At 39.6% G+C, this 26,165-nt stretch overlaps 1 protein-coding gene across 2 annotated transcripts in view; it reads right to left on the reverse strand.

The window, feature by feature from the left end:
* kcnh5b (potassium voltage-gated channel, subfamily H (eag-related), member 5b) overlaps nucleotides 1-26,165 on the reverse strand; it is a 237,713-nt gene that overhangs the window by 85,500 nt on the left and 126,048 nt on the right. The window contains exons 8-9 of one of the 2 annotated variants that reach the window (XM_078407202.1): nucleotides 14,635-14,834; nucleotides 2,167-2,419 (exon numbers count right to left, since the gene is read on the reverse strand). In XM_078407202.1, the coding sequence (XP_078263328.1) occupies nucleotides 2,167-2,419; nucleotides 14,635-14,834 (453 nt within the window). Of the gene's footprint in view, nucleotides 1-2,166; nucleotides 2,420-14,619; nucleotides 14,835-26,165 lie in introns of both variants that reach the window. The other variant, XM_078407201.1, reaches the window with a different exon arrangement.

Here is a 26,165-nt window from a genome sequence, read left to right on the forward strand (position 1 = left end):
CCTTCACACTGATGCATTGATCAAGAAAGTGCCTCAGCATATTTAATTTATTATGTGCCTGATAAGATGTGAAATATCAACGAGGGTTGCCTCGAATTTCTAAAGAGCTGCTTTAGAAAGTAATCTGATGGGATGCATCTCTGCGCTCTTTTAGAAAGGAGGTGAGGAGGAACTTCTTTAGTCATAGAGTAGTTAATCTGTGGAACTCATTGCCACAGAGGGTTGTGGAGGCCAAGTCAGTGGATATTTTTAAGGCAGAGATAGACAAATTCTTGATTAGAACTGGTGTCAAGGGTTATGGGGAGAAGGCAGGACAATGGGGTTAGGAGGCAGCGATCAGCCATGATTGAATGGCAGAGTAGACTCGATGGGCTGAATGGCCTAATTCTACTCCTATAACTTGTGAACTTGAACCTGCAGAGAGGGGTGAACGCAGCCCAGTCCTTCACAGGAGGTGTTGCACAAAGAAGCCTGGAAGTATCATCAAGGAGAAGGGTCTCGACCCGAAACGTCACCCATTCCTTCTCTTCCGAGATGCTGCCTGACCTGCTGAGTTACTCCAGCATTTTGTGAATAAATAGTATCATCAAGGATACCTATCGCCCTGTTTATTCTTAGTTATGATGAGATATGAATCATCTGTTCTGTATTACATATCCTACCTTAATTTAATAGATTAACAGATTATTCTGATTATTCCCTTTTCTCTCGACTACTTTCTGGGAGAAGATGCAGAAGCTTGAAATCTCAGATGTCCAGGCTTAAGAACAAATTGTTCTGCACAGCAGTCCAATTTCAGAAACATTCACCTCCTGTGCGTCTCATTCCTAGAGGTGCTGCCTCACAGTCTTACTCTTAACACTACCTCTCATTCTGTTATTTCATTATTTGTACTTTAATATTTTCTTGCACTAATTGAATGTTACACCACAATCTTGCACCATTCTGCTACTTGTCATTTGTCGTATTTATTGTTGCATGTGTCACTAAACCATGTATACTGTTTAGTCTGTGAGTTTCATATGAACAAGGAATTTCAGTGCACTCTGCTGTATATGACAATAAATTAATCTAATGTAATCTATTAAATTAAGGTATGACACAAAATGGCGAATAGATGATTCATATCTCATCATAAATAAGTATAAAAGGAAAAATAAAATCTCTTTGCTTAAAACACAATCATAGAATGTCATGTTCATGACAGATGTACAAGCAACAGGGGGAAATGATAACAAATTGTGATCTTGAGATGCAATGAACTCAATCGGCATGGTGGCGCAGCGGTAGAGTTGCTGCCTTACAGCGAATGCAGCGCGGGAGACTCAGGTTCGATCCCGACTACGGGCGCCGTCTGTACGGAGTTTGTACGGTCTCCCCGTGACCTGCGTGGGTTTTCTCCGAGATCTTCGGTTTCCTCCCACACTCCAAAGACGTACAGGTTTGTAGGTTAATTGGCTGGGCAAATGTAAAAATTGTCCCTAGTGGGTGTAGGATAGTGTTAGTGTGCGGGGATCGCTGGACGGCGCGGACCCGGTGGGTCGAAGGGCCTGTTTCTGCGCTGTATCTCAAAATCAAAAAAAAATCTAAAATCAATCCCACATATCAGCATTAATTTTGATTGCTCTATAGACCATCACCAAGTGGTAGAAAAGGCTATCAAACTATAGTGTGTTTTGAGAGAAAGATGAGCCAGAAAAGAAAAAAATTATGCAACATTTTAAACGTCGAGATACAGCATGGAAACAGGTCCTTCAGGCCACCGCGTTTGCGCCGACCAGTGATGACCTCATACAGCAGCACTATCCTACACATTAGGGACAATTTACAATTTTCCCAAAGCCAATTAACTTACAAGCCTGTGCGACTTTGGGAGGAAACCGGAGCATCCAGAGAAACCCCACGGGGTCACGGGGAGAACATGCAAACTCCATACAGACAGCATCCGTAGCCAAGATCGAACCCAGCTCACTGGCGCTGTAAGGCAGCAACTCTACCGCTGCGCTGTCCTGCCTTCTTCAGAAAGGTGTGCCCATTCAGTTCGCACAGCTTGCAACAGATTCCAAGTCTGAACATTTTTACAAAGGACGATTTTTCTTTCTCATAATTCTTTCGGAACTCTCATAATGACATTAAAAGAGACCCAATATACAATTATGGCGGTACCTAGAATAGCGATAACTTCATCATCCTGAATAACCTCCAGTGATCCGGAGACGACAAAGCAGAGGGCATCAACGCTTTCTCCTGAGTGGTAGATGAGGTCACCGGGAGCACAGTGTATAGTCTGGAACTCCACAGCCAGAGCTCGGAGACACCCATCACTTGCAAGGCGGAAAGCCGGGTGCTCATTAAACACCTTTCGGTTCAGATGGACACAGATGTCAGCTCTCATGTCTTTGGGACATATTGCAAGGACCTGTTGAGATATTAAAAAATAAATTTAAACTTGTACAGTATGCCTGACTGCATATTTTCATTAACATCATGGAAGGCAGTGTAAATCAGAGCCTTTTTTGTTCCAATGCTGGTGGAGATAATTCACATGGCTGGAACGCAGGGTTGCCCAATAGTGTTGCCCAACTTCAGGAAGTGAAGTGGTACGCACACTCCTCTATACATTGATGGCACCGAAGTAGAGATGGTCAAAAGCTTCAAGTCCCTAGAAATAAATATCACTAGCAATTTGTCCTGGACCAGCCTCAACAAAGCTAATGGCCAAGAAAGCAGACTAACTTCTTTAGAAGGCTCAGGGAGTTCAGCATTTCCGCTTAATCCTCACCAACCTCTACAGATGTGCCCACGGAAAGCTTTTTATCGGGATGCATCACAGCCTGGTTTGGGAACAGCTCCATACAAGACCGCAAGAAATTGCAGAGAGGTGTGGTATAAAGTATAAATGTGCATTCGATAAGAGAGCTGCCCTCAAAACACATAAGAAATGAAGTCACTAGTTATATAAATGATCTACTTTTATTGCAGGAGCGGCTGTCTACGGAACCTGCAATTGATAAAAAATCAATTATTCATCCCCGATGAATTCAAAGGTCTCTATTGACCCTGGAGTTTGTGGCAAGAACAATAGGGTTTCCAGCCATGCACATCACTAGGGGGTAAAGTGGACAGCTACTTTAGATGGCCATGTCTTGACGTTACAGTTACAGTTTAGTATATTGTCACATGCACTGAGATGCGTGCTCTCAAATGTGTGGGCATAGTTAAAAGATAAGGGAGTGGTCATTTAAATCTGAGGCGCATAGAGATTTCCTACATTAGGACCTGGTGAATTTTTTTAATTCTCTACCCCAGATGGTTTTATGGAGGCTGGAAAATGAATGTAATTAAAGAGGAGGAAAAATCCGTGGAAGATGAGGCAATGAAGATGAAGATGTCCAAGGCCAAAAATATCATTAAAGACCCCACCCATCTCCATCATGGACTGTTCACCCTGCTGCCCTCTGGTCAAAGGCACGGAGCAGAACAGCCAGGTTCTGCAATAGCTTCTTCCCCCGAGCCATCAGACTCTTGAATTCACAATCATCCGCCGCCATTATTTTATGTGCGAGTTACTTATTTATTTATTTTTCTTTAATCAATTTTAATTATTTGATGTTACATTGAAGCCAGTTGCAACTGAATTTCATTCAAATATGCACTCGGCTGTATAGTTTTGAATGACAATAAAGTTATATTCATTCATTCATTCATTCAATGTGGCACAGATGGTCAGGAAGTTGAGGCTGAGCCACATCAGCAATAGAGTTATAGAGTCATGGAGTCATATAAAGTGGAAATAGGTCCTTCGGCCCAATTTGCCCAACAGTCCCCATCTGCAGTAGTCCCACCTGCCTGCCCCTTGGCCCAAAGCTCTCTAAACCTATCCTAACCACGTACCTGTCAATGATCAGATTGAATAGGGGGGCAGACTTGAGGGGCCAAGTGGTTTAGTTTTGTTTCTATTTTCTTATATTCTACTATTAAAAGTAAAAATAAAGAAGCTGCTACCTGAGCTACCCTAATCCCCTGTAAACGTCACTCCAGCAGTCTCCAGATGATAGACCAAGCGCTTAAATACATGTGACCTCATGAAGTTGCAGACCTTAACCTACCAAATCAGCAGTAAAAACTATCTGCAATCAGCAGCCAGAAAATCCCTGCAGTATTCTGCAGCAACTTATTTTTGTGCTACAGTGCAAAGAAAAAGCATCATTTTTCTATTTGCTGAGGGGGCTGTTATTTATAACATTTTTCTGACTATTAAATATTAACTGAAAGTACAGCAGACCTTTGCAGAAACGAATAAAGTATAAATATGCATTCGATAGGGGACCTGCTCTCAAAACGCATAAGAAATGAAGTCACTGTTACTATAAATTAACTACTATTATTTTTGGAATTGCATGAATCTCGGAAGAACATTTCATTTATGTCATCCTTTCAAGTTTTATTGTCATTCTATGATTAGATACTTTGATTTAACATTTGTTTTGGGGGACATATTGCTAAAGGTGGCAGAGCAAGCAGCATCCACTATGCATAGTCATCCAGTCAGGTAACTATTGATGTAGGCTGCTCCATTCACTGGGTTGTCTGCAATAGATCAGAGCCATGGGGCTGTTGTACATCGCACTACATTTAAGGGTAATTGCATCTAAAGGGATCTGTAGCAAGTATTCAAGAGCAATAACTGGTATGCCTACAAGAATCCGAGGGGATTAATTCAATTTAATTTTAGCTTATTCCTTTTTCAGGATCTGGGCTTTGCAGGCAAGGCTAACATTTAATAACTCTCTTCAGTGGAGAAGCTGGTGGTTAGTCAGTACAAATGAATTGGCTAGCCAGGTCATTTCTGAAGGCATTGAAGAGTGGATGTACAGCAGGTTTGGAATTATATAAAGGGCAGATGGGGTAACTTTACAGATTTCCCCCTCTGAAGGGCATTTGGGTGCCAGCGTGACAGAGCTGCTGACAACTCAGCCAACCCAAACTCAATCCTGACCTCTGGAGCTGTTTGCGCCGAGTTTGCATATTCTCCCCATGGCTGCAATGGTTTTTCTCAGGGGCTTTGCTATCCTCCCACATTCCAAAGACTGGTTGTGTCGGAAGGAACTGCAGATGCTGGTTTAAGTCAAAGATAGACACAAAATGCTGGAGTAACTCAGCGGGACAGGCAGCATCTCTGGAGAGAAGGAATGGGTGAAAGACTTCTTCAGAGTCTGAAGAAGGGTCTCGACCAAAAACGTCACCCATTCCTTCTCTCCAGAGATGCTGCTTGTCCTGCTAAGTTACTCCAGCATTTTGTATCTATATTCCAAAGACTGGTTCGTGGGTTAGTTGGCCACTGTAAACTGACCCTAGTATGTAGGTGTGCGGTAGAATCGGTGGGGAGATGAGAACATTAAGAGAATAAGTAATAGTGAAAATTAGTAGGGAAAAGGATTGCTGATGAGACACCACAGGCTCAATAGGCCGAAATGGCCTCGTCCTTTGTTGTAGGAAATGTGATAAATCAGATTTTTTTTTTAGTCACCAATACTAAGACTAGTTGTTAATCTTACCATGTTCCAGACATTTAATGGAGAAACAAGGAACTGCAGCTGCTGGTTTACAAATCAGTCTGAAAAAGGCTCCCGAGATGCTACCTGACATGTTGAGTTATTCCAGTAGTTTGTGTCTTTTTTCCCCTTAATGGTCGAAGAAAACCTGCTACAGGGGTTAGAAAATAATAGGGTGGCACAGTGGTGCTGCTGGTAAAGCTGGTGTCTAACAGTGCAAGAATCCTTTGTTCGATCCTGATCTCGGATGCAGTCTGTGTAGAGAGTTTCCATGTGACCACATGGAGTTTGCCTCTGTAAATTAAGTTGCCCCTAATGTGGAGTGAGTGGATGAGAAAGTGGAATATATCGAAACTGGTGTGAATCGGTATGTACTCGGTGGGCCGAAGGGCCTGTTTCCATGCTGTAAACGATGAAAGGATTAGTGCGATTTTCAGGCTGTGTGCATCTGCGATCAATAGTTAACTGGACCAGAATGCAATCTTTAAGTTTAATACAGGTGTTTTACGAAGACACACATCAGCATGAGGTCACGGTCCTGAATCAAGCAAATTACAATAAATGATTTTGTCCCTTGTTCAGTAGTTTAGCCACATGTATTTTTAACTGAACGTTACCCGCAGGGGAAATTTACTGCGGTTACTAAAGTATTTCATTAAGAGCTTAGGAATATCCTAGAAGGGAAATAAAAAGTAATTTTCTTACTCGTAACATCCTCGCCCTACTAATTTACTAGACTTTGGGCTCAGCATTAAGTAAATGGCGCTTACTATTCTTTAAAATGAAATTTTCTGCAGATTTTTCTGAATCTGAACTGTAACGTGATAATAAAAAATCCAGGACAATGTCATATGTCCTGGAGGATATATGGGACCAGTAAAAAACGTATGAGCATTAGTGTTCCGGTAATAAATCCGACTGACAATCCCTCATAAATGAAGTGCCTACGCCAACAAGAGTAAACTACAGTATTCAAATCATACGGACAGCCACATCAGATGAGGCAAATTATTGTGGAATTCACAGAGATCGCATAAGAGGAGAGAGATGAAGAGGGAGGATTGAGACAAATAAATTGTTAACTTCTCTTAAATGGTTTTCAACTACATCTACATCTGAAGGAATTAGCCTTCATTGTCAAACGTGAATATTTGCTGCAAAGAGATAGTTTAGCAATGGTCATCAGGGCTTAAAAAACAAAGTCACTTCCAGTTGAATGGACAAAACTTCCTGTTTCCTGGGAAAAATAGTGGCCGCAGAAAACAAGGGAGGGTGGCTATCATACCAAGGGGAAATGGTGAAGAACAAAATGGGAAGAATATGGCCTGCAAGCACACTGCCCAGCAACAATGGTTCTCTCCAGTGAACGCTTTATGAGCTTTATGTATGGAAAAGGGTGAATGGATGAATAACGTGAGAAACAGTTATCAAAGCTACTCCAAATTAAAAAGACCAGTGCAGTGCAATTTACAGATTCGGTAAAGGTGGGGAGTCTGTAGACATCAGCACCGACAGATGAAACAGATGTTTCCTACATTACAATAGTGATTATCTTATAAAATTACTTCACTAACTGTAAATCACTTTGGGATATGTTGAGGTAGGAGAAAAAGGCATGGAAACAGCGCATGTCCTTGATTCACTGCACTTCCAACCATGAGCTTAAACCTTTTTTAATTCATTTTTGGGATAGAGGGTATTGGCAAAGCCATGATTTATTGCTTATCGCTAATTCTCCTCGGAAGGTTATTCCTGAGCTGCCTTCTTGTGCCACTGCAATCCTTCTAATGATGCTTATCTATGGTGTCTGAGGATTTAGACGCAGTGGCAATGAAGAGCCAGCATTGTATTTCAGGTCAGGATGTTGTGTGACTTGGAGAACTTGCAGATGGTGGAGATCTGCTGTACTTGCTGCTCTTGGTCTTCTTGATGGTGGCCAGGGGTTTAATAGATGCTGTTGGGTAGCCTGAATGAGTAACTACAGTGCATTTTGTAGATGGTATGCACTGCAGCCACTCCACACCATTATATTCATTCCATTGGTTTAGTTTAGCTTAGTTTAGTTTAGTTTAGTTTAGACATACAGAACAGAAACAGGCCCTTCGGCCCACCAGGTCCACTCTGACCAGTGACCCTTGTACATTGGCACTCTCCCACACACTAGGTACAATTGAGAACCTTTACCGAAGCTATTTAAGCTACAAACCTGTACCTCTTTGGAATGTGGAAGGAAACCGGAGCACCCGGGGAAAAACCACGCAGGTCACAGGGAGAATGTGCAAACTCCGTACAGACAGCGCCCACAGTCAGATCAAACACGGGCCTTTGGAGCTGTAAGACTGCAACTCTACCGCCCCGTGCCCCGTGCCCCATTAGTAAACTATATTTTTGCATTGACACTGATTTTGCTTGCAGTACCAAATGAACTACACTTGACTTTCACTTCACACGCAACTATTCCCTGAGCTTTCACAGCTGTAGATTTTCTCAATACTCCTGCCTATTTCACTATGATTAAGACTATCTATGAATGAGTTAAAAAAATCCAAGTTGCATCAACCTAACAGATCAAAGAATCTTCACTGTGACTTGAACCAAAAAAACCCCAGTAAATTTAAATGGTGTTTGGAAATTCAAAAGAGGATTGGGAATTACAGATTAAATTAAGGGGGGGGGGGGGGGGGAGGGGGAAATGAAAGAGGCCAATGGAAAGAAACAAAATGGAACAAGACTCCCCATTCGTGGAATTTATTTTTCAGTTCAGGAAAAACATTTAACTCAACTGTTGTGCCATTAAAAATTCACTCCTGAATAATTTACCTTTCAACTCTTTTTACTGTGGAGTTGGTGAATAAGTACACTGAGTTTATGACATTACAGTAATTCCATGTTAAGCAGTGAAGACTGAAACATGGCAATCTATAGCAGAGTGCAGTTCCTTTGATAACATTTTCCAGAGTTCCTGCATTTAACTACACAAACATGAATGGCAGGTTGCTGACCTATTTGCTGCTTAAAAATGAGGATTGTTTTCCGTGTTTTCATTAGAAATAATACAAAGTTCAGGTCTTATTACAGAAATAAGATGCTGTCAGACATCCAGTAACATGATCTATAATATTTCCACTCTCCTTTCAGCACAATTCATCTCACTACCTTTAGCTGGAAACCACACTGTTCTCTAATAATTTACTTTTGTTGGGAAAAACAGTTTGTGTTCAATCCTTATCGTGTCTAAAATTCTAAACAATACAATCATAGGGCAGTGGTAGAGACCCGGGTTCGATCCTGGCTATGGGTGCTTGTCTGTACAGAGTTTGTACGTTCTCACCTTGGGTCTTCTCCGATTTCCTCCCACACTCCAAACACTTTTTTTTTTAGGTTTGTAGGTTAATTGGCTTGGTATAATTGTAAATTGTTCCTAGTGTGTGTAGGATAGTGTTAGTGTGCGGGGATCGCTGGTCGGCGCAAACTCGGTGGACCAAAGGGCCTGTTTCCATGCTGATCACTAAACTAAATTAGGTATAGTGCAGACAGAGACAATTCAAACCATCAAGTCTATGTCAGATCTAGGTCTTCAAAGTTCTATTGGTGTAGCTTGAGATTCCAATATTTGCAGAAATATCAACTGGGGAACAACTTGGGATGTTTTGTGAAGTTTATTTTATCAAAGTTTGATTCATTTGCAGACATGGAGAGGTCATGCATAATTCGGTTGCATTTTGATAGACATGCAATTGGAACCACTTAAAGAGTAACTTTTCAAAAAAATGATTGCTTTAGGAAATACTGTAGTTCTTCATACATTGAAGAGTAGCAGCTCAGCCGTATGTAACTAATATAGCTGAAACTAAGCATCTAACAAAATATTTGATTTAATCATATTGTTAATCAGCCACTTGTGATTATTCTGCTTTAAATTATTAGAAATTATTAGTTAGATTTAGCTCTTAGGGCTAAGTTTATTCAAGGGATATGATATAAAGGGATATAAGGGGAAAAAGCCGGAACGGGATACTGATTTTGGATGATCAGCCATGATCATATCGAATGGCAGTGCTGGTTCAAAGGGCCGAATGGCCTACTCCTGCACCTATTTGCTATGTTTCTATTTTTCTAAAATGGCTTAAAAAATATATAAAGAACCATTTGCTGGCTGTTTTAGAGTGGCAATTTATTTACAAATTATATCATATTTATATATTTTTCATATTTGCCTGTAAGCATTATTGTGCACACACATGAAATGCCTGCAAAGAGGTGCAACTAGTAGTGACATAGTGAGATGCACTCAAAATTCACAATTCATTGCAACATTGTGCCATTTCAAGCAATTTGTATCCAAAAAAACAAGGCAATCAAATGGAAACCAAAATAATCAAACTGCCTTGCAGAGAATATTTACATAAGTAACAAGTCAGAAATGTATTGGATGTCTGTTCCAAATGGCTGATAAATTAAAAATCGCAAATTTAACATTATTTTTCATTATATTTCCGAAGGCAAGATATATCCACAGTTGAATGTGCCCTGATTTAAGAAATACAATGAAAATATTCTTAAATATGATTTTGCTCACTCCTTTATGGTATCTTCAATCCTTTTAAATGCTAACAAGTAAATATCAATAAAGAAACGATTTCCCTTATTCTTCCTTGTCCTGCTGAGTTCCTCCAGCATCTTTGGTTTAAACCAGCATCTGCAGTTCCTTACTACGTCTTTCTGGATTATCCGTTTTTGCCAGAGCAACAGAGATCACGGGCTCTGAGAGGACTCCAACGGTACAGGGAGGGTTGACCTAGGCTACAGGGAGCCAAGATATCAGCCCGCAAAGTCGGCCTCGGATGTTGACTATGGGAATGGATCAACCGGCTCCGGCCGGGCTGGAGTTCCAGAGACCCACCCACAGGCGGCAAATTGGTCCAGCCATTTGTCTGTGGACATCGGCTATGGGAACAGATCTGCCAGCTGCGGCCAGGCTGGAGTTCCAGGGGGCAAATTCCACCCGCCGATCGGCACAGTAGTCCCCATGAGGAGGAAATCGATTTCCTCACCTGACCTAGGCACCCCATTTTTGGGGGGACTTCCAGGGGAATTTCAAGTGCGCTCTTGTAATTTTGTCCGGACTAAAGGAGGTGCCGGACTACCAGTTGCCAGAAAATCAGTGGTGGACCTGGACAATCCACTCAAAGCCAACCAAAGCATCAAATCTTTCTGAAAATGATTAGACAGGAATTTGGATTTGATTTACAATCCATGTTACAGAGCTGTTGGATTTTCCCACGTCTAGATTCAATTTTCAATGTAACCTTGGGAACTTTTAAAATCAATGTTAATTCATCACTGCTGTGAAATTCATAATAAAATAGTAGTGAAAACACAACCACACCCCTCCCTCCTTTTAAGATATGTGGAGTCCTTCCATTACTTACCTTTCCCCTATTGTTTACTCCTAATAAAGTATCTCATCTTCTTAGCATCACCATGGTCCTAGATTGCTTGCAACAAGAAGTCAACAAACTATCATAAATCTATCTTCTGATAATTTATCACAATTATGTCAAAGTAATTGCAACAGAATGGGTTGTACAACGCAAAGCACAGATGGTACTTTTATTCGAGAGAACCTGGTGGTAAAACATAATAAGAATTATAGCAGGAGAAAACCAACCGAACCGTGGAGACTGAGCAGCCATTCATCGAGATCACAGCCGATCCTCTACCCCAGCTCCATTTTCCAGCACTATCCCCGTATTTTCTAATTCCTTCAATATCCAGAAATCTATCGATCTCAGCGCAGAATGAACAGTGACTAAGCTTCCACAGCACTCCAGAGCAGAGAATTATAAAGATTCAAAACCCTTTGAGTAAATTTTTTTTTTCCATTTCAGTTCTAAGTGGTCTACTCCCTTGGTGCAACCAGCTCGTCAAACCCTGTAAGAATTGTGTTAAGTTTTACTGAGATCACCTCTCACTCTTCTAAGCTCTGGGGAATTCTGGCCTAATCTACTCAATCTCTCCTCATACTGCAAGCCTGCCAACCCAGGAACCAGACTAATGAATCTTCATTGCACACCCTCCACGCCAAGTATGTTCTCTTTTTCAAGGTAAGAAGACCAAAGCTATACATGCTCTCCAGTTGCAATCTCGTCAAGGACTTTATAATTCCTGTATGACATCTTTACTCCTATGCTCAAATCCTCTCACGATGAAGGTCAACATAACACTTGCTTTCATTATTGTTTGTGATATCAGTGATTTATGATATCAGTGTTGATATTCAAAGGGACTCAGGTCCCCTTCAATATCAACATTTCCCAATTTATCACTATAAAATAACACCTTGTTTTTTGTTTGTGTGCACCTAAGTGAACAGCTTCACATTTTTCTGCATTATAATCCAATTGTCATGTTGCCCATTCACGTAGGCTGTCTATGTCGCCTTGAAGCCTCTTTGCATCCTTCGCCAGACTTACAATCCCACCCTGTGTTGCATCATCAGCAAACTTGGAAATATACAGTTATTGAATTATGAATTAGATCACGAATAACTGGAGCAGAAGCATTAACCTTTGTGGTACTACCAACCTCTGCAGGACTCATTTATTCCTATTGTTTATTTTCTGTCCGTTAACCAATTCTCAGTCAATGCCAGTACATTATCCACAATATCATGTGCTCTAATATTGTTGCCCAACTTCACTAAAAGTCTGAAACTCTAAATACATAGCATCCACTGGTTAACCCTAATTCATTCTACCAGTCACATACTCATGGAACTTCATCGGAGTGAGGAATGTGGGGAATCTGCTGTGGTGGATGTTTATGTTAACTTTTATGTAGTTGTGTGCCTTCTTGCTTTTTTTTAGTATGGCTGTATGGTAATGTGAATATCACTGTACCATAATTAATACACGGACAGAAAATAAACAGTAGGAATAAATGAGTGCTGCAGAGGTTGGTAGTACCACAAAGGTTAATGCTTCTGCTCCAGTTATTCGTGATCTAATTCATAATTCAATAACTGTATATTTCCAAGTTTGCTGATGATGCAACACAGGGTGGGATTGTAAGTCTGGCGAAGGATGCAAAGAGGCTTCAAGGCGACATAGACAGCCTACGTGAATGGGCAACATGACAATTGGATTGCCTTATTGATTCCCAGCCTTTTGTCCATAAATGTTTTCAGGCCAACAGGTCAGTTGTTCCCTGTTTTTTCACACCCTCCTGTCTTAAATAGTAAAGCCACATTTTCTATCTTCCAATCTGCAGGCATCACTGCTGAATCTGGAACATTGAACACTGAAGGTGAGCATTCACTAACTGCATTTACAGAACTCTGGGCTACAGATCATTAGATCCTTGGGATTTATAGGCTTTCAGTCTCAGGAATTTCTCTAGTATTTGTTTAAACAAATACTATTTCCTTTAGTTCTTCAATCTCGCTAAATGCACAATATTTCAAGCAAGATTATTTGTGTCCTTTTTCATGACGATGGATGCAAAAGATTTCTTTAATTTCTCCCCTATTTCCTTCCTATATAAACTTTCCCATTTCTGCCAATAAGACCCACATTACGAGACCCATAAAGGAGTAACTCAGTGGATCAGGCAGCATCCCTGGAGAACATGAATAGGTGATGTCTGAAGAAGGGTCTCGGCCCAAAATGTCGCCTATCCATGTTCTCCAGGGATGCTGCCTGATCCGCTGAGTTACTCCACCATTTTGTACTTTTTCTTGGTAAACCAGCATCTGCAGTTCCTTGTTTCTACAATAAGAGACCCACTTTTGCTTTTCATAGGCTTTTTCTTTCCATATATATGTAATGTTCTTACTATCCATTTTTGTTTCCCATATCATATATTTTCTTTCGTTTCTTCATCAATTCCTTGGCTTTCTTTAGCTGAGTCCTAAAATCCTCCCAAACTTGATGCCTCGTGCTATTTCTGACAACTTTCTAAGCCTCTTCCATTGATTTAATGGTATGTTTAATTTATTCTATCAGCCATGGGTGGATTATTATTCTTTTTATGGTTTTGTGCCTTAAAGGATTTTATGCTTTTGTGCCTTAAAGAATCATATTTCACTAATCGTTTGCAAACCATGTGCTATTTGTAGAAGTGCTGGTCATTACCTGTCCACAGCCGTACCTTTTAAAAAAACAAACTTTCGGTGAAACCCAGCAGGTCAGGCAGTCATGCAGGGAAATGGACTGACAACATTTTGTAGAATGGTCCCGACTCAAAATGTTATCAGTCCACTTCTCTCCATAGATGCTGCCTGGCCCTCTCAGTTTCTCCAGCAGTTTTTGCTCAATGTTCCAGTATCTGTATTTTTGTGTGTCTCCATCATACCTTTTATTGCAGATTCTCAATTTGCCTCTCATACTTTTAAATTTAATACCATAGTTTCAGATCAAACTACATTGATTTCAAATTCAGTGTAAAATTCTATTATATTATGTTCTGGTCACTTTTCATACCGACTGAGCTACAGTGGAAAGGTTTTTGTGTAGCATCAGGATTTTGTAGGTTTATTACCATGAAAGAAATCTAATCTCCAACCTGCAAATCTTTTCACTTCCTTCTGAGTGTAGCAAATATATTAAAACTAACAAAATAAGTTTTTTTTACATTTTGTATCTCAAATGCTACTTAAATTCTTGTTGTGAAAGCATTTTCACACTAAAATACAAGGAGTTGAGAATAAGAAGGATACTATAAACATACTCCTCTGAAGACAATATATCATGCACAAGTGAATTGGTTCCAACCATATATAGAACAAGAATTTACAGAACATCATTTTTTACTTAAAGATGCACAAAATGTTAGAAATGTCTGTTTAAAAACTGTTATAATTAAACAATTATTGAACATGTTAAAGGAAAATGACCATAATTCACTCAAAAAATAGACTTTATTCTCACTATATTCCACACATCTTCCATTGTGCATCACACTACTTATTGCACAGCTGATTTGATAATTACAGTTAAATTTAACTATGCATTTTTTAAATAATGAACCAAATGCTATTCCTGGAGGTCTTGGTAATTTTTACCTCATAGGCTCGTACCTTCTCCGTGTCAATCCCTTTAGACATTGACCACGTTGACACAATATAATCCATAACGCGTTCGCTGAGTCCTTTGGGGACTTGGTAAAGCTTGAGAAAATCCCGCACATTATTTAGCATTTCATGGTAGCGGTTGGTGTTGGCGTACATTTGCTGGAAGATCGTGGTGACATTTCCAAAAATAGTTGCATAAAGAAGAGCTGCAAATCAAGAAATTAAACAATCTAAGTCCTTTTTTTTATACCTTGATTGCATATTTTAGATTCTGCTTAAGCAAAACATAATGGTTCTGAGAAGGAACACCAATTAGCAATTACAGAGAAATATGGTGTTTTCCACGATCCCATAAACCCCTGATAAAAGATAGCTTACATAACAAAGTCTTTCATACATTTCCTTTTTTAGACATTCTTGCGCCTACATATGTTTTGTACACTTTGAATAGACGTTTATGCATTCATTCTTCAACAACTTTAAGAACACCATTGCTTTTCTTTTAGAACTAATTATTCAGTAGATTGGTCAGTAAATTACTGGACACAGCATTCCCAGTCAAGAGCATTCTTTATTTTAACCTTCATTTTGTCAAGGTAAGGAGCCAGGGAATTCCAGCAGTCAGTCAGGAGAATAATACAAGCTCTGGCTAGAAATGAATCAAGTTTGAACTTGAACTTGAATCAAATTTCAAATTCAGCTGAATCTAGCTTTTCAGACCTCGATATCCTTGATTCACACTTGTTTCTGGGCCTAACTCAGACTGACTTGGTTTGGAAAAGTTTCTGGGAATCCCGAACACTGCGAGTTTCGGCCTCGAACAAAATCATTGATCCAGATGCAAACTGCATCCAATATTGTGTCAAAATTGGGAGATTTTTTCTTAATTTCCCAGGCACATATATCTATCTGTACATCAGCAGGTTCAGGAACAGCTTCTTCCCAACAATTATCGGGCTCTTGAACACTACTAACACCAACTAAATTCTTAGTTGAACTTGGGACTTTGTTTTTTTTATTGCACTGATATATTTTTGAATTTATTGTTCTTTCTCTTGTTTATTGTGTAATGAGCACTGTATTTACAGGCCTCTTATGCTGCTGCAAGTAAGAATTTAATCGTTCCGTTTTCAACACATATGACAGTTAAACACTCTTGACTCTTGAGAGTTGTAGATGTATCGCAGTCCATAACACAGACCAGTCTTCCCACCATTGACTCCATCTACACTTCTCGATGCTTCGTAAAAGCAGTCAACATAATTAAAGACTTGTCCCACCCTGGTCATTCATTCATCTCCCTGCTCCAGTGAGAGAGAACGCATCCTTGCGTGATACTAATCCTCTTTGCAATACATGGATTTTCACTTTAATCTTGTACTATTCTGCTGTTTTGCTCTTGTCAATGTTTTATTGTTGAATTTAACATTACTGTATGTATACTGTTTACTCGGAAGCTTCAAGTGAACAAGGAATTTCATTGCAGTCTTCTTCATATGACAATAAACTAATCTACTGTGAGGTGCAGTCCAAGTTCTGAAATCTTTTGTACTAGTCTAATTACTTATGAATTAACTTAAAAAGAAAAGTTCTATATTTCAACCTATCTTTCCAATTTCCGTCCAGTTACATCAGCAACAGGAAGATTAGGCCCATCTCTGGAGAGTTTGGGTGTAGACATCCCATTTCTGATTTAGCTATTTCGACATATATCTGATTTGTTTGTCATCTTAATGTGGCAGTAATATAATAGCATTGGGCTATTAAACACTACAACCTCCAAATAAGCTCTGAACTCGATATACATGGGAGCATTGGTTTTGCCTTTTTGCACTATTATAGTTTGCTTGTTTTTATGTGTCTTTAAAACTTAAAAATAATTATAGAAATAAAACTTTTTTATTTATTTATTACATTCTTTGCATAGTACTATGTTTACATATTCTGTTATGTTGCTGTAAGTAAGATTTTATTGTTCTGTCTGTGATATATGGCAATAAAACTCTTGATCCTCTTTTGACTTAATTGGTCATCTTTGCTTCAATTTAATTCACACATTATTTTGTACTTTCATTACTACGTGATCTTTATATTTAACCGTGCACCATGAAATGGAAATATTAATTGTGCCTTAAATTCTACGTGCCTAGAAACCCATTCTCAGTCACATCGCTAAACCTGCTATATAATTGCAACATCATTTTATATCCTATAACCAACATTTATTTTACTGGAAGCACCACGGAGTTGGGATGTATAACTGGGAAACTGAATCCAATCCTTGACCTTTAATTGCTCGTTTCACTGAAACATGGAGATGATAAAAACTTTGTTAAGATAAATTAAACACTAACTGCTGATATGAACATACTGCTGGATTTTTAAATGGAAGTACAGCTTTGACCGTCATAAAATGTATTGAGAAATTAGAAAATGCCAAGAAAGGAAATGACTAGAATAGATGCTATTGACTTTAATTAAATATTTTAGACGAACAAGATCACTCACTGAATTTATGTTGGAACATTTTCAATGGTCCACATAAATTGATTCAATTAAAAAGTAAATTATTCAGCCCATCAATCATGTGTTAATCCTAGAAGCACTTTCCAGTTAATACTGGTCTACCATTCCTCCCCCTTTGCCTTTACACCTCTTCAAGTACAGTATCTATCAATTAAAAAATATATTGTTATAGTTCCACCATTTCCTCAGCCAGTGCCTTCCAAATCACAACCATTTCCTATGTAAAATTGTATTCTTATGTTACCACCTATTCCAATTCGAATACATTTCAAAGTGCGGCTACTGATTGTGGACTCTTCACCTATTGGGAACAGTTTCACGGTTTCATTCACTCAAACCCATTGATGATTTTGAACAGCTCCATCAAATCTCCTCTTTGCTTTCTCAGCTCTAAGGAGAATTGCCATATTTATATTTTATTCTCTGCATCAAGATAATTTCCCAGATGCTACAGATATCAGTAAAGGGGCCTCAACATTTTATAATGTTGGTAAATGATTTGGATTAAGATACCCAAAAAAATAGGTTGCTAAATTTACTAATGACATAAGCAAACTAAGAAAGCAAATGGTGAACAAGACTACAATAGGTGACAAAGGAACACAGACTGGTTAAATAAGTGGGCAAAGATCAATCATGTGGTATATCATATAGGAAAATCTGAAGTTGTCTATTTGGGTTGGACAAAATGAAAATGAAGCATTTTATCCAAAAGCTGAGAGGCTGCAGAGTTTATGGATGCAGTGTATTTGGGAATCATAGAGCATGGTCAGCATAATACTAATGCGCAGGTGCAACAAGGATGTTACCATAATATTATCATCTATTGTCAGAGGGGTTATATGCAGAAGTAGGAAGGTTCTGGAGAAAAGGAGTAGGTGACGTTTTGGGTAGAGACCCTTCTTCAGACTGGAAGGGTGTGAAGAAAGTCTGAAGAAGGGTCTCGACCCAAAACATCACCGATTCCTTTTCTCCAGAGATGCTGTCTGACCTGCTGAGTCACTCCAGCATTTTGTGTCTATCTTCAGTGTAAATCAGCATCTGCAGTTCCTTCCTGCACAAAGTACTCACAGTTGAGTAGAAATGTCCACCCGAGGTCTGACCAGTGTTTTGTGAAGATTTAGCATCCCAGACTCCCTTTTGTACTGCACTCATCTATTAATAGCGCCAGCCTAATGAACAGTTTGAAATATTCTTATCAGGTTGCTGCTTGGGTGATGCCACTCATACATAATGAATATATGGACTGCAATGTAATTAGTGTAACTCTACAATTACGCAACGGGTTTTCTTTATTGGGGCAACTTTGAACTTATCGTGACAGTCTCGGCTTTCAGCCAGGGCTTTTTCTACCATTTTGTCCCATTTTCCTGACTGCTGTTTATTTAATGCCAGCTCTAGACTGGTTTGGAAATTTGTGGGTATTGTTTCACCTACTTAGATTTAAATTACACAAAATGTACAAAAAGTGACCATTTACGCAGGGAGCCAGGAGAGGTTCGCCTTTGCACAGAATCATGCAAGTTTTTTTTTAAAAAGACACCAAATGCTGGAGTAACCCAACGGGTCAGGCAGCATCTCTGGGGACCATAGATTGGCGATGTTTCAGGTCAGAACCCTTCTCAGTGTCTGAAGAAGGGTTCTGACCTGAAACGTCACCTACCCACATTCTCCAGAGATGTTGGCTGACCCCCTGAATTACTCCAGCACTTTGCATCTTTTTGTTTTAAACTGGCATGATTCTGTGCAAAGGCAAACTAGTCTGGAAGTTACTTGTCAAATCTCCAAAATAATAAGAAAAATTACATTAGTCCTTCTCACTCTGGATGTCATTTTTCAATTGCTTGGAGCTGAAACAGTCATATTGCACAATCAAATATCTAAACCTCTCAACTTAATTAAAAGTATGGCACGGGGCAGAGAACTGAGAGGAATCTTGACTGGAAAACACAATCATATCTAATTCATCCGAAGGTTTGCTCTACATTTGCAAAGTGGGTTAACTTCAATGTCATTGAGAATACTCAAATATAGAAGTGTGGCGGATCAGGCCACTCCTCGGGTCAGCCCCCTCGCCAGGCCACTACAGAAGCATTATTACAGTAGACTTTCATCCCATCAGCCTGATTTGGATTTAAGCTCGCAGGAAAACAAATAATTTCATTGTTGTATCCAGTGTTCTGGCATGAAATATTTCTTAATAAATTCATTTAAATATTATTTTCACTGGGGAGTGTTTATCTCTTGTGTTCTGAGTACTACAAACGTGCAGCTGCAGTGATGCAGCTGATAGAGTTGCTACCTCACGGTCCAAGAAATGCATGTTCAATCCAGACCTTGGGTTCTGTCTGTGTGAAGTTTGCATATTCTCCCTGTGACCATGTGGGTTTCTTCTGAGGATCCAGTTTACCTCCACATCCCAAAGACGTGCAGATTTGATAATTAATTGGCCTCCGTAAATTGCTCCAAATGTTTGGGAATGGATGCTAAAGTGGAATCACATAGAACTAGTATGAACGGGTAATCGACGGCCGGCATAGATGGTGGGCTGAAGGGCCTGTTTCCATGATGTATCTTTCAATCAATCAAAGATTGGTGAAAATGTAAACAGTCAAAATGCTGTGGCTTTTTATTTTGGCAATGTAATTATCAAATATTTCAAAATTTCAGACAAAATCTCAGAAGAAACAAAGTGATTAATTGCTTAGAGTACTTGTTTTTAAAATGAGAAAATAATGCATTTTCCCAGATTTTAGTTTGAGTTCATTTCTCTCTAGCGAGAATTAATGGAAAGATATCACTTGAAAGATCAGTGCATTGTTGTTTCACTTGCTCCCTTCTTCTGCAATGTGGTCAGTCTCACCTAGTCATCAGTTCAAAGAAGGCAGTGAGTTGTGGAAAATGGTTCCCAATCTTTCTTCTGTAAATACTGACTGTGATCAAAGTATGACCATTTCTTGATGGTAGCCTCAAAAAATTTAGGTTTAAAATTAGGTTAGCATAACATCATCATTGGGAGATATCAAGTTCTGACAGTCCCCTGATGCTGCATTGCATGTTAAGCAATTTTACTATTTATTTTTACAACAATATAATGTCCTGGAAAATCTCATTCATGTCTTTTCTATCTCAAAATATGGTAGGGATCAGATCCTCACGCATATTCACCCTGGAATTCACAGGCCTAAATATCTATTGGTACCGACAAGACTTTACAAATTCAACTTTGCACAATGCACCTAAACAGTTTCAGACTCGCGATAGCTGTTTAAAATTGCAATTGCACCTGAGGCCATGAATGACCCTCGCATAATATTCTTTATCCACTTCACCACTGTTGGGTACACAAAGGAAACAAGCAGATAATTACAGGGATTGGGGGTAGAGGGGTGTTGGAAGTGTTTAAATGTTTGTGTGCTGAGACCACTAGAGGATTGAAAATTAAAAATAAGGTATCAGAGATACCATGGAAATATATGATAACTGAGAGTGACCATGTGATGGTTGGTGAGGAATTTGGAAGGGCTCAGTTGGCCCACCAGGTCTCAATGGTGGATACGGCTTATGAGGATATTGAGGAAGATTGTGAGTTTGAATTTACTCCCAAAGTGAGTCCCAAAATGGTTGAAGAAATGTTGACACCACAAACAATTGAAAAGGGCCAAGACACCTTCAATGAATCAAGACCTGGATTCTACACCAACGACATCAGTTGAGCCATCAAGAACAACACAGGTAACACCAGTACAGTCACAAAGATCAGAGAATCTGAAATCCAGTCAGTTAAACAGTGCATTTATTAAGATTAAATCAACTCTTTTAAAAGAATAAGTTGTGTTATATATGTGAATAAGTGTGACATCACCTGATCATGAATTTGATCAGGTGTGTACATGTGCGCAGTCAGAGAAGAGCCTCAAATGAGCCCCACACACCATTCAGAACTCCACATGTTTCCTGTGTATTACTCAACACACTCTGCATGATACCGTACTCAAGACCAGAAACCCACAAGGTTTCTTGCATCAAATCTTTCCAAACCAGGCTTATGAATGCCTAAGAAAATCTTTATGCAGAATATTACAACAATTAACTGTTAAAAAGGTGCCCTCGGGCACAAGCTGTTTAGCTTTGCAAGTAATATATATGGCTGATGTGATGTGTGACAACATTGGTAATAAATCTGCTTGCTGCAAATCTGTAATTTTCTACTGTCCATTTTCTTAACACTACAGAATTATGTTTATTGACCTTAGATCCCCATTTGTATTAATAACTATAGGCAGCTGAGTTGCCGTCACAGGAGTGTATTGCATATTATCATATCATATCATATCATATATCTACAGCCGGAAACAGGCCTTTTCGGCCCTCCAAGTCCGTGCCGCCCAGTGATCCCCGTACATTAACACTATCCTACACCCACTAGGGACAATTTTTACATTTACCCAGCCAATTAACCTACATACCTGTACGTCTTTGGAGTGTGGGAGGAAACCGAAGATCTCGGAGAAAACCCACGCAGGTCACGGGGAGAACGTACAAACTCCTTACAGTACAGCGCCCGTAGTCAGGATCGAACCTGTGTCTCCGGCGCTGCATTCGCTGTAAAGCAGCAACTCTACCGCTGCGCTACCGTGCCGCCATATGCGCTATACTAAACTGATTAAATATGAACCAAATATTTTCATAACTAGCCAAGCATAAATTACAGTCACTGTCAATAACTTTCACGAGGTTTAATGATGGTAGATGAATAAATGATGAAAGATAAACTTGCATGTCCTAGAAACAGGTAAAAACCTTTCAAGAATTTTTTCATGACTAATGGGTTTGTTTAAGAAGGCAATATTTCACTGAGAGTAAATATTACTAATGAACAGTTAAACTGTCCAAATTGGAAAATCTTTTTCTGATTCCACAATTCTCACACAGATTATTCTGCTTCAGCAATATCATTGGATAATTACTTATTAATGCATGATAAATAATGCATGTTTTAAATTTTTTTCATGTTAGTGATTCTGTTGTAGATTTCAAAGCTAAAATGTTGCCCAGATTTGATTTTCAAGCTATCAGTTTTATCAAGTTCACCATTCGTGTAGAAACGACTCGAATGCATCTCTAATAATGATTCATCCACATCTTATCAATGATTTAATTTACAGGTAAACCACTGTAAAGTTCAGAGATTCAGCGTGGAATCGAAAGAAAAAAAGTATTACATTGATCTGTGCACCAATTAAACTCTACCAATAATATTGTTTCTTTATCCTGTGGTTGTTGAGAAAGAACATGCCAGATAAAGGTAAATTTGTCTGATAAAGAAAACTCTAGCATGGTTTAGAAATGGATAGCCCTAAAGGGAGAAATTTTGAATAAACCTAGTAGGGAGGGTTATATATGCAAGCGAACAATAATGCACAATGGGAGGCACAGCGGTAGTGTTACTGCCTTACATCGCTTGCAGTGCCAGAGACCCGGGTTCGATCCTGACTACAGGTGCTGTCTGTACAGAGTTTGTACGTTATCCTGGTGACCTGCATGGGTTTTCTCCGAGATCTTCAGTTTCCTCCTACACTCCAAAGACGTACAGGTTTGTAGGTTAATTGGCTTGGTGTAAGTGTAAATTGTCCCTAGTGTGTGCAGGGTAGTGTTAATGGGCGGGGATCGCTGGTCGGTGCGGACTCGGTGGGCCGAAGGGCCTGTTTCTGCACTGTGTCTTCAAAACTAACAACAGATCGAAGGATGGTCCTGAAATTATGTTCTGCTGCATTGTTTTTAAAATAATGTATATCTTTATATTTTGTAAAGTATGTATCTACTATTTTTTTCAAATTGACATATGCATTTTGAATACAAATTTGTCAGAGGATTGATGATGAGCCATAAATATCCCATTGTCTTTTTTTGCTTGTCACCATACCAGCCCCACCAGCACCACAATTTATCACTGATATATCTTCAGTTATATTCCAATGAACTTGTCAGCATCAATCATTTGATCAAAATAGATGACCTGTGCCTGGCTTATTTATACATAGATAATGCTATTGATGTCAATCATCAGCAGACTCTGGCATAGCAGTTATATAAGACATATGTTTCCATTTGCACTGTCAACATGTATTAAATGATCTTCTGACAGTAGGAGAGTACGAAATACCTTTGTAATTTATATGGTTTTAACTGGAGGATTAGAAGTACAGAGAGGATAGTAAGGGATTGTTGAAAGCACAGAAAATAGATGTAACCAGAGCTGTGAAGAAGCAGGTCTGATCGGGTGAATAGGCTGGGATGCATTGTTCTGAAAAAAGTATGAGGGAAAACCTGTCAGAGTCTTTAAAACTATGAACATGTTTCTAAAGGGAAGAATAGAGGATGGGTTTTTGAATGTGTGTAACACCAGAACAGATGAGAACAATGACTTGTGCAGATGTATCATGATGTCCCAGATACGAGGACAAAGCTATTTATCCCTCATCCACTAAATGCCCACATTTTGTTAGTTCTGAAACTGCACTGCAGGCTTGTTTCATTATTCAAATGAGTTTGTTAGCTTGTTGAAAAGTAATAAAGCAACATTAGTGGAACGTTATTGTTGTTCCTCAGTGTTTGCCACTAGGGAGTATACCTTTCACTAAATTGACTGTGTAAAAGATATGTGCAGGTTCCATTTTGTTAGGACACTGTATAAAAAAAAATACTATCATTACAACTTATAGGTCAGTGACTATCTTGCAAAAGGGGCTATTAACTACATATATACCTCAGTTAAAAGGGAAATAAAATATAAATTGACATTTATTTTAGAGAGTAAATGCCTTGCCTAGACTTTGCAGTTCAAATAACAATGTGCTTCACCTGCACATTTAAACATGGACATCAAGAAACTACTGTTCACCACTCCCTGCTGTTTCAAAAGATTTGCAGTCAACACACAGAATGATTACTGCATTTGGCATCTTGAGTCTGAACCAGCTCTAAGCAAAAGCAATCCAGTTTGTTCCAATATGCCACCATTTTCAAAAGCACTACAAATTCTTTCCGAAGGTATCACAAAATGCTGGAGTAACTCAACGGGTCAGGCAGCATCTCAGGAAAGAAGGAATGGGTGACGTTTCGGGTCGAGACGCTTCTTCAGTCTGAAGAAGGGTCTCGACCCGAAACGTCACCCATTCCTTCTCTCCTGAGATGCTGCCTGACCCGCTGAGTTACTCCAGCATTTTGTGATACCATCGATTTGAACCAGCATCTGCAGTTATTTTCCTACACAAATTCTTTTCTATCAAATACTTACCCAGTTCCCTGCTGCAAGGCTTTGGCAGGAGATTCAGCATTCAAATGAATGGTAGATTATGAAGATGCAGAATTTAAATTATGGACACCAATAATTTGGCCAGAAGAAAATTAGGGCATGTTCATTCAAGATTACATCTTTAACATTAATTATCTTGTGTTTCTCCAAAAAATAACTTCTACAAATGTGGTCTTACTTTCATTTTTTAGTGGAAATGTAAAAATATTGAAAGTATTAAATACCATTTACTAATCTCTCTCTCTGCACTGGAACAGGCGCTGTTATGTCTCAGGGTTGCAAGTGTTCATCCTGATGTTCTGCCCATTCACGGTTGGGAAAGTAGCATTAGAAAGAGTGTGTAAGAAATTCAACAGGCGGTGTACGAAAGGACTGCAGATGCTGGTTAAAATCGAAGGTCGACATAAAATGCTGGAGTAAATCAGCAGGATAGGCAGCGTCTCTGGAAAAAAGGAATGGGTGGCGTTTCAGGATGCGACCCTTCTTCAAACTCTTCCAGTATTTTGTGTCTACCATAAATTCAACAGGAGGTTGCCTTTGCCTGGCATGGGGGGCACAATTTACAAGGACAGATTGGAGAGGTTGGATTTAGGCTGGAGGTTGGATTTATTCTCTCTAGAACGTGGGAGACTGAGGGGTGAATATATAGAAGTTTATAAAATGATGTGAGACATAGATAGGGTCGATAGTCTAGATTTTTCCTTGATTGTGGGGTGGCTAGAGTGGATCCAAGGTCTAAGGTGAAAGGGGAGAAGATATAGTCAGAAGATATATAAAGTTATCTGAGGGGCCAGTTTTTCACACAAGGTGTGGTGGTTATACAGAACAAGCTGCCAGATGAGTTAGTAGAGACAGATATAATTAGAACGTTTAATAGGCATTTGGACAGGAAAGGAGTAGATTGATATGAACATAATGCAGGCAAATGGGATTAGAGTAGATCGGCATCAGAGTCAGCATGGAAGAGTTAGGTGAAAGGTATTGTTTCTCTGTTTTGTGGCTCTATCACACTATGACTACCTGCCTCCAATATCTTCTCAGGCTGTACTTTCCGGATTGCAAGTATCCTCTATGTGAAATGATTCTTCCTCAGATCCCCTCTAAACCTCCTTCACCTCAATTTAAAACACCTCTGCCATGGAGAAAGGTTTTCTATACTGAACCATCCCATCCCTAGTGAATCTCCTCTACAACCTCTCCTGGAGGGCGTGCAGCGTAGGTTCACTAGGTTAATTCCCGGAATGGCGGGACTGTCGTATGTTGAAAGGCTGGAGCGATTGGGCTTGTATACACTGGAATTTAGAAGGATGAGGGGGGATCTTATTGAAACATATAAGATAATTAGGGGATTGGACACATTAGAGGCAGGAAACATGTTCCCAATGTTGGGGGAGTCCAGAACAAGGGGCCACAGTTTAAGAATAAGGGGTAGGCCATTTAGAACGGAGATGAGGAAGAACTTTTTCAGTCAGAGAGTGGTGAAGGTGTGGAATTCTCTGCCTCAGAAGGCCGTGGAGGCCAGTTTGTTGGATGCTTTCAAGAGAGAGCTGGATAGAGCTCTTAAAGATAGCGGAGTGAGGGGGTATGGGGAGAAGGCAGGAACGGGGTACTGATTGAGAGTGATCAGCCATGATCGCATTGAATGGTGGTGCTGGCTCGAAGGGCTGAATGGCCTACTCCTGCACCTATTGTC

This window comes from Rhinoraja longicauda, chromosome 10 (assembly GCF_053455715.1).
Source record: "Rhinoraja longicauda isolate Sanriku21f chromosome 10, sRhiLon1.1, whole genome shotgun sequence".
Classification (NCBI taxonomy): Eukaryota; Metazoa; Chordata; class Chondrichthyes; order Rajiformes; family Arhynchobatidae; genus Rhinoraja; species Rhinoraja longicauda.